General features: G+C 51.5%; 1 protein-coding gene across 1 annotated transcript; it reads left to right on the top strand.

Annotated features, from left to right (window-relative positions):
* Positions 1-369: 369 nt before the first annotated feature.
* On the top strand, positions 370-7,770 carry RAP2B (RAP2B, member of RAS oncogene family). Its single transcript, XM_036389068.2, has one exon. The coding sequence runs from the start codon at positions 569-571 to the stop codon at positions 1,118-1,120; it is 552 nt and encodes a 183-aa protein (XP_036244961.1). The 5' UTR covers positions 370-568; the 3' UTR covers positions 1,121-7,770.
* Positions 7,771-9,076: the final 1,306 nt, after the last annotated feature.

Here is a 9,076-nt window from a genome sequence, read left to right as displayed (position 1 = left end):
CCGGTCCCGATCCCGGTTCCGGTTCCGGTTCCGGTTCCGATCCCGATCCCGATCCCGATCCCGATCCCGATCCCGATCCCGACCCCGGGCGCGGCCCGGCCCGGCGCAGGGCGGGGGTCACACACGCGGGGCGGGGCGTGGGCCGCCGCTCTCCGCCGGCAGCCAATGGGGGCGGGCGGCGCCGCGCCGCAGCCAATGGGGGCGGGCGGCGCCGCGCCGCAGCCAATGGGCGGGGGCGGCCCAAGCGCCGCAGCCAATGGGCGGGGGCGGCCGCCATGGGCCGCGGCAGCGCTGTCCCGCCCCGCCGCGCCGGGAGCGGGGCCGGTACCGGCAGCGCTGTCGCCCTCCGTTCCTCCCTCCCTCCCTTCTCCTTCTCAGCCCCTTCCTCCTCCTCCTCCTCCTCCTCGGCGCTGCCCGGCGCCAGGGCTCTCCCGGCGCCGCTCCGCAAGGCGCGGCCGCCGCTTCCCCGCCCCGGCGCGGGGCCGTCCCTCGTCCCCTCCCTCCCTCCGCCCCGTCCCCGCCCGCCGCGGCAGCCCCGAGCGGGAGGCGGCGGAGGGAGGCGGGAGCCATGCGGGAGTACAAGGTGGTGGTGCTGGGCTCGGGCGGCGTGGGCAAGTCCGCCCTTACCGTGCAGTTCGTGACCGGCTCCTTCATCGAGAAGTATGACCCCACCATCGAGGACTTCTACCGCAAGGAGATCGAGGTGGACTCGTCGCCGTCCGTGCTGGAGATCCTGGACACGGCGGGCACCGAGCAGTTCGCCTCCATGCGGGACCTCTACATCAAGAACGGGCAGGGCTTCATCCTGGTGTACAGCCTGGTGAACCAGCAGAGCTTCCAGGACATCAAGCCCATGCGGGACCAGATCATCCGCGTCAAGAGGTACGAGCGGGTGCCCATGATCCTGGTGGGCAACAAGGTGGACCTGGAGGGCGAGCGCGAGGTCTCCTTCGGGGAGGGCAAGGCGCTGGCCGAGGAGTGGAGCTGCCCCTTCATGGAGACCTCGGCCAAAAACAAAGCCTCTGTGGACGAGCTGTTCGCCGAGATCGTCAGGCAGATGAACTACGCGGCGCAGCCCAACGGGGACGAGCCGTGCTGCGCCTCCTGCGCCATCCTCTGAGGGCGGCGGCGGCCCCGCGCCCCGGCGGGCACGCTCGGGGAGAAAACATCGGCAGCAAAACTCATCGTGGTGGAAATGTGGCTTTTCTCGGCATGTACGTTTCGTCCAGTCTCGGTCATGGCATATTTCCTGTCAGTGTCGGCGGCGGGCGCGGGAGCGGCCGGTCCCGCCGCCCGGGGAGCGGAGCCACGCGGGGAACCCGCCCCGGGACAGCCCCGGGACAGCCCCGGGATAGCGGGGCCGCACCCCGGTGCAGCGGGGCCGCACCCCCGGGACAGCCCCGGCACAGCCCCGGCACAGCCCCGGGATAGCGGGGCCACAGCCCTGGGGCAGCCCCGGGATAGCGGGGCCACAGCCCTGGGGCAGCCCCGGGATAGCGGGGCCCGCACACCCGGGATAGCGGGGCCGCACCCCGGTGCAGCGGGCCCGCACCCCCGGCACAGCCCCGGGACAGCCCCGGGACAGCCCCGGGATAGCGGGGCCCGCACCCCCGGCCCAGCGGGGCCGCAGCCCGGTGCAGCGGGGCCCGTCCCGGCGCGCTGCCCGCGGTCTCTATGCAAGCGGGAGCGGTGCGGGGCCGTCCCGCCCGGAGAGTTGCACATGGAACTGGGACTGTGACCCGAGCGGTGCTGCCAGGCACGGGGCGCCGGGCAGCGCCGCCGATACCCCTGGAATAATGCTCTATTTTGTTTACCTGCTGTATCGGATGGGAGTTTGCAGGAGAGTGGTAGCGTGGTGGTTTTTCTCCTGGTTTTGTTTGGTTTTTTGGTTTTTTTTTTAAATCAGCTGTGAAAATGTTACAAATCTGCACAATTGTTTAGGTGTGCGTGTGTGTGTGATTTCGTTGTGGTTTTGGTTTTTCCTTTGGCGGGAGGGGGAGGGCGGTGGTGCTTTTTTTGCCGAGGGGTTTTGGATTTGGGTTGGCAATCCCTGATTTTGATGACTAGCTCTCTCAAGTGCAAAGACTTCCCATGAGTGATGCAGGGCCAACGGCAGCCCTGTGTCTGTAGAGTGCCTTCAAAACTCAGCTGTTCCAGCCGGTGCCAACCTGTGAAAGCTCCACAGAATCCCATTATCTACTACTCCAAAAACTACTTAACAGTTTCCTTGCAGTAATCACACCGAGCAAGCCAGGACAAAAGGGCCTATTGTTAGTGGAATTTATTTCTTATTTCCATCTGAGCCTTTTAAGTGTTATTTCCATGTCTTGCAAGTTTGGCCTTCATTTACTTCAAATTTACAAGAATTTAGCCTTTTGGGATTTTTGGGTGGGGGGGCTTTTTAAATTTTTTTGGTTCTATTTCCCCTTGATTTTGTCGTGGGATGTGCCTCCAGCCAGCAAAGAAGGAAATCTTATCTTTGTGATGTACCAAGAAAATTCTAACAACTGTCATTTTAATTGCAGACATGCATTGAAGAGATGTCTATCCATTTGAAGAATTTTAATACAAATGCTGTTTTTTAGAAAACAACTTTGTGCATTGTTATGTATCACATGAAACACTGACTTTCACACAGGCTCTTAATCCAGATTTATATCTCAGTAGCAGTGAAAGGTGGAGGGGTCGATTTAGCTGAGAAGAGTGGTGAAAAAAAGGCCAACCACAAGATTGCTGTTTTACCTGATCTTTAGTCATTTTTGATGCAGGTTTTTGCTTGTATGCAGGTCCTGGCCCGGTATGCTGCCAAGCTGTGGGGAGAAGGCTGTGCTCTGAGGCAGCTTTAAGAAGGGAGCGTGGGCTTACTGCAACAGGCCCTGTAAGATTTGGCCCTTTTTCCCTGCTGGAAGCAGCGTGGTTTATTGGGGTGAAGTTCTAAAGGTCAATTGTTTATGAAATTAAAACTTTTAGTCTCATTTATATTTAAAGTTACAAACCAGCCCTTTTTGTTTTCTGGCTTGCAGAGGGGCTGGGGTGGGAGGAGACCCGTGGCTCCCACCAGCTGCACGGTCCAAGGAGCTGCTTTACCTGTCCTTTCCCTCTCTTTGCCCTTCTTTAAAGGTCTGCACACAAAACCTGCAGCAGCTCTCTTTTTCCTTCTCCCCCCTGTCCCAAGAAGTCTTGAAATTATCTTACATCTCAAAAACAAAGGTTGAACAGGGGTTTTTAGTCAGGCCAAGTGAAAAGCGACGGCCACGATTCCTCTGTGACCGTGGTAATTTCTCCTGTTTTAGGCAGGAAAACTTTGTGCCCCAGCCCTGGAGGGCAGTGTCAGTTTGATGCCCCTGCTGCCTGGGCTCTCCCTCTGATCAACACATCAGATTACCCCCGTTTCTCACTGAAACTTGAAAACCTCATTGCAGCTCACCTTCCAGGAATTCCTAAAAGTTCATTAGAAGCCAGAGGACCCCCGTGCTGGGGAGACAGGGGAATGACACGGACAGAAAGGGTTTCTTTTAACCCAGGAACTGCATTGAAAGCTAAGGGAGCTTGACTGCTGCCATATCTGCAGCTTACAAACTGCACATCTGATGTTAAAAAAAATAAATTTACATCTCAGTTACTGCCATGGTTCAATTTTGCCTTAAATTCAATGGGAATGTACAGTTTTCAGCACCCACCAGGCTTCGATCAGTGCATTGACAGCAGCTGGATGTGGTTGATAGAAGCAGGTATTTATTGTGCCCTGCCAGGAGCCAGCAGACCCCTCACCTTCCCCAGTGCCTCCTGCCTGAGCTGGGCTTGAGGAGGAAAGCAAAAGTAGCACACAAAGTCCAGCTGTGCTGAGCCTGGCAGAGCAGCTGGGGGCAGCCAGCTGAGCTCTGTGCTGTGCTGGCCCTTCCTGTGGCACATTCTGCTTTTGGCCAAAAAGGTGCATTTGCTAAAGAGTGAAGCGTTTAAGCAGCCATGGCACTGTCTGACCAGGGTTTTGAATGTATTTGGGCATTCCATGTTCTCTGTGACTGGTGAGGACAGTCCAAAGCGTAGAGCTCAGTAGTCTGATCTTCCAAATACTCTGAAGTGTTTTGGTGCTTGTTAAACATAGGCCTTGTCTATAAAAAGTCTGAAAAAATCATCCTGCTTTAACTTGACTGAGTGATGCAAGCTATATTAGCTTGGACACTTGAGGGAAATGTTGTATCAATCTAAAGGTACTCTTTATTCCTTTTCCCTGTGGGAATATGTTACACCCGTGTCAATACAGAGGTGGTATATCACTCTTTTCACAGTGAGAATTGCAAATATTTACTTGTTTTGGAAGAAAAATTACATTCCCAGCCAAAATACTTCCTGACATCGCAGAAATTGTGTAAACAAGGCCTTGGTTTGAGGCTGGTCTTGTGACCACATATTTTGCTGTACATAATGATTGTATTTTTGAGAACCCCAGCCTGTTGTGCTGCAAGGGAGCGTGTCTGGCACGCGGGTGCCCGTGACTGTATCCATGCCCTGTGCCCTGTGCCCTGTGCCCAGCCCCAGCCAGCGTGCTGCTGCTCAGCGTGGTGCTCAGGATGGACCTCGTGCTGCTCCCTGCCTCTGGACCCGCTGCTGCTGCTGCTCCTCTCAAAGAATGTACGGCAAGATGTTTGCAAAGGGCATTTTCAATAAAGGGCAGCTGGCTCTTTATGGCTTCCTCACTTGGGTACTCATTGTGTGCAGGTGTTCTTCGGGGTCAGGTTTCCTCCAGGAGTGACAAAATGCAGAAGGTTGCGTGTCCTCTCAGAATTTTGTGCTAAAGGAGTGGCACAGGTGCATGGGTGGCTCCCAGGAGGTGGATGGGAGCCAGCTGGAGCCCTGCTGCCATCGGGGCTCTGTCCCTGGCCAGGTTTGTCCAGAGCCCAGGTGCTCCTCTGAGCCAGCCCTCACTGCACCCCTGGGCAGAGCTGTTCATGTTCTGCTGAGACCTGCTCTAGGAGCAAACGTGTGTGAGCGCAGTTCCAAGGGGAAATGGTTTTAAATATTGATATTCACAGCTTACAGCCTGGTCCTACAGTGTTTCCTGCAGCCTCGTGCAAAATGTGTGTGTCAGACTCTCCTTCCTGTCACATTGCTGCAGCAGTGTTTGAGAACCTTCTTTTTGCAGGAATCCAGCATCTGCCCAAGCTGTAGGACTTTGTGTCACAGTCTTTGGTGACCGTGTGTGCGGCAGATGAGAGGGATTTGAGAGCAAACTTTCAGTGCAAAAAGCAAAAGATATTCAAGTGAGCTGTAGTGATGAGAAATGGAGTGCAAGTGTGTTGCTGGGGCTGCATGTGCTGGGGATTTGGGCTTTTTTGTTGATTTTGTGTTTTAATTTGTGTAGAGTTTGTTAGTCTGCCATCAAAAATCCTGCTGTGTTTCCCAAGGAAGACTCAGTGTGTGTGTGTGTGTGTGTGTGTGTGTGTGTGTGTGTGTGATCTGACTTCACTGGGGCTGGAATCAGAATTCCTCCCTTTCCACAGATGATCTCGCCTCAGTGACCTCAGTTCTGGAGCATTCCTTATGGGACAGCCCTTGTGGTGCTGAAGGAGCCCCCACAAAAACTGGCCAGTGATGATGATGAGCAGAGATGTTCCTGCAGAAAGCTCCAGAGCAGCCATTGCCTTTTCTCTGTGGCTGTTTTAGATTTCCGAAGGGTCCAACTGCTCCAGCCAACAGCAGGGCTGCTTTGCTGCTGTCCATGCCAGAGGTGCATATTGTGCATAAAGCAAGAGCTCAAATCCTTAATCTGCACTATCCAGCAGGTCCCAGATCCTACCTAAACCACTGTAAAATTGGAAGTCAGTTAACCATTGCAAGTCATCCAAGTGAATCTTAAAATATTGAAAGCAGCTGTTCTGTATTGACTCCGTTTTTCATTTTGGCAGTCTTGGGTCTTTTGGAGGTTTGGGCGAAGAGCAGACTGATCAAGAAGCCATAGCTTTGTTTTGTAGTCCTTGACACAGAGAGAGGTTTAGGAAAATGGTGCCTGAGATGTGACTTCAGCTGCAAGGATTTAAACCCCATTTATTTCTACAAAGTTCTCTAAGTGAACATTATAAAAAGTGCTTAATTAAAAGATTTGATGTCCAGGTACAGACAGATGCCAGATCTTTCTCCTCTCCTTGACAGACCAATAATGATTGTGCAAAAAATGCTGCAGCAATGAGACGGGACAGAATATCAATAAATTGCTACAGTTTTTGCCTTTTGATACAATCATGTTAATTTGGTACACTGGGGTGGAAGGGGATGTTATAGGTTGATTTTGAGGGCAGTTGTAAATGGACCTCTGGGTGAAAATGAATCTGAAATCGAAGCTGGCTGTTCTTTCCTCTGAATCAGGTATTGCAAAAGGTACAGGTCAGTATTTATAGCAGATGTCCCTTCCCAGTTTCTCATTTGTGGTATGTTCATCTAATTCTTTGTTTCTGTAGTGTTCCTCCAGTTATCCCAGTTTCAGCAATCCAGGGGCCATGTATTGCATCCACTCTGTCCAGAGAGGCAGCTTGAAAGAGAAATCTCTGCAGATATTCCAACAACACTTCCTGTAGTAGCATAAAATAGGTACACTTTGGAGACCAAAACTGCACATTTCTGTGGCCCTGAAGAGCACACGATGTGCCCTGTGTTTAACTTCCTCTGCTGGGCGGGGATGCCCTGCCCAGCTGTGCTGCCCTGCGCCCCTGGGCTGAGCTGGGGCAGGAGCAGCGCTCGGGACCCATGGAAGCCAGGCTGGGCAGGGTGGGGTGTGCCAGGGAGGGCAGGGCTGGGCTGGCAGCAGGACTCCCAGTGCCAGGCTCCCCGCGGGCCAGACGTGCTGAGGGGCAGGGCAGGGAGCGGGCTGTCCTGCTGGGACACGGGCTCCATTCTCCTCTTTTGGGTATAGAACATCCTTTCGTGTGCTCATTATGGATTTACTGGGTTTTTTCCCTCCTTACATTGCTAAGCAGGTTCAAAAGTGCAAAAAACATTTGTACAACGCGTGTTCTCCACCAGGGATGAGTTTGGTGCTTAGACAGAGCTTCCCTACACCACTAATCACCAAAATCTCTTTTAAGCTCGTGGAACTTTATAGTGATGATTGTTGCAATGTGACTCAGGGGACTTGGGAGCTGTGTGTGCTGAAAAATGAGATTAGTGATAATTTCATCCCCTGAATGAGCTACAGCAGTATCACTGTACCCCCATTTCATATGGGAGTTTGCTGCCAAGTTTACTGATGATGACCAAAGTTAAGATGAAAGCATGCTAACAAAGTGCTTGAGTCATTGAGTTTCTGTTTGCAATCTGATTTCCCTTCTTTTAGGGATACTCTGCTGCATCCCAGATTGGCTGGCTGTTTTCTGCTGCGTTTCTTGTTTCAAATGTTATGTTTGTTTTAGTGTGGGTTTTCTTTCCCTTTGGTTGTTGGATCTTTTGGTTTCTCCTTTAATTAAAGGAAAAAATAGAGAGGAGATTCACATCTGAGTTGCTGTGTAGCACAGGCTGCACAGATTCCAGAAATACATGCCATGTCTCCACCTATTTTTGCAATAAAGTTTAAGGAGAACACTGTATGTTGAAGGTATTTCTAAGGCTTGGACTTTCAGCAGAGAAACTGCTTGGAAAAGATTATTTCCAAAAGAACTGGGTCAGCCTGGAGTGAATTAGAGTTCACAGATACTGGGGCATTTATTCCCTTACAGTATTACTGTACTTCAGCCTCTGCAGTGACAGTTACAGATTGCTGAGAATAAATATTTATGCATATGTACAAACTTGTATCTGGTATCCACAATTTGGGAAACATCCACATTTTTCTACTTCTGGCATAGAAAATAAGGAATTGTGTGCCTGCACTCACTGACTATCAGACCAGTAGCATAAAAATTGAGGTGTGTGTTTATTTAACCAATTATAAGCTCCTAAACTTTCTGGATTCTCTTCAAGCACTTTTGACCTGGCACAGATTAGTTCAGCATTGCTAAACCAGAAGGTCCCCATGGTGATTAAAGGTGAGGCCTTGACCTGTCTGACCCATCTGGTTTGTGGCAGCTCTGTCTGCAGGGAAACCAGGCTTGTGTCACCGCTGTGCCTTGGGGACAGGGAGCCAAACCCGTCTGAGGAGCTGCTGAGAGCCCAGGGAGAGACATTCCCGGGCTCCTCACTGCCTCTGGGAGGCTGCGGTGCTCAGTGCGTGCAGCTGTTCCAGGTGTGGCCAGGCACCAGTCACCACCTGGCTTTTCAGCACTGTCGTTAACAGCAATTAACTGATGAGGAACTGGAGTTCATTTGGAAAACATGTTTGTGCATACTCATGTGCAGACATAAACTGTATTATTCCAGGATATAAACACACCTAAGCAAATGTGTTTGGTGTCTCCTGTGCCAACAATAGAATTGTTAATATAAATTCATGGCTGAAGTTCTGTTTGTGCACTGACTTAACACCGTTTGAATTTGAACTTGACATATTCTCTGATTCTGTGGATGTGTGTCCCTAATTCTCCATTCTTTTGTAACCCCACTGAATCAGAGCATTATTTAAAAAAATTTAACGACAGCCTGAATTTAAATATTTCATATTCACATAGTAGTGTGATTATTTTTAAAAAGTTGTAATTTCATTATAAAAGAAAACCTTCCTTCCCCTGTGGCTTTAGCTGAATTCCCAGCTGTCTATAGTGTAAACTTTAATTTATTTTTTCTGCTTTATATGGGTGATTTTACCCTGAGGTGACACTGGCTTTATGTAAATTGTGAATCTATCTTGAAATTCCAACAGGTGTAATATATATTTTTTTAATATGGTTGTTTCAAAAGGCAGAGATGCTGTGGAACAGCAGTAGTGGCCAGCCAGGAGGAGGAGGGTTTGGAGCTGTGTGCCCTGAGAGGGCTGCGTGGCAGAGCCCAGAGGGGCCTGGGGGAAGAGCAGCTGGAGCAGCCCCAGCACATCCCCAGCAGCTGGAGCAGGGATGGAGGCTGAGGCTGCATCCCAAACACTCCCTCTGCAGCCCCAAGAACATCCCCAGCAGTTCAGAGCAGGGATGGAGGCTGAGGCTGCATCCCAAACACT

The sequence above is a fragment of the Molothrus ater genome, chromosome 10 (assembly GCF_012460135.2).
Source record: "Molothrus ater isolate BHLD 08-10-18 breed brown headed cowbird chromosome 10, BPBGC_Mater_1.1, whole genome shotgun sequence".
Taxonomy (NCBI): Eukaryota; Metazoa; Chordata; class Aves; order Passeriformes; family Icteridae; genus Molothrus; species Molothrus ater.
This window is presented reverse-complemented; position numbering and strand designations above follow the sequence as displayed.

Coding starts and splice junctions, on each gene's coding strand:
- RAP2B (XM_036389068.2), top strand. CDS start 569: ATGCGGGAGTACAAGGTGGTGGTGCTGGGCTCGGGCGGCGTGGGCAAG.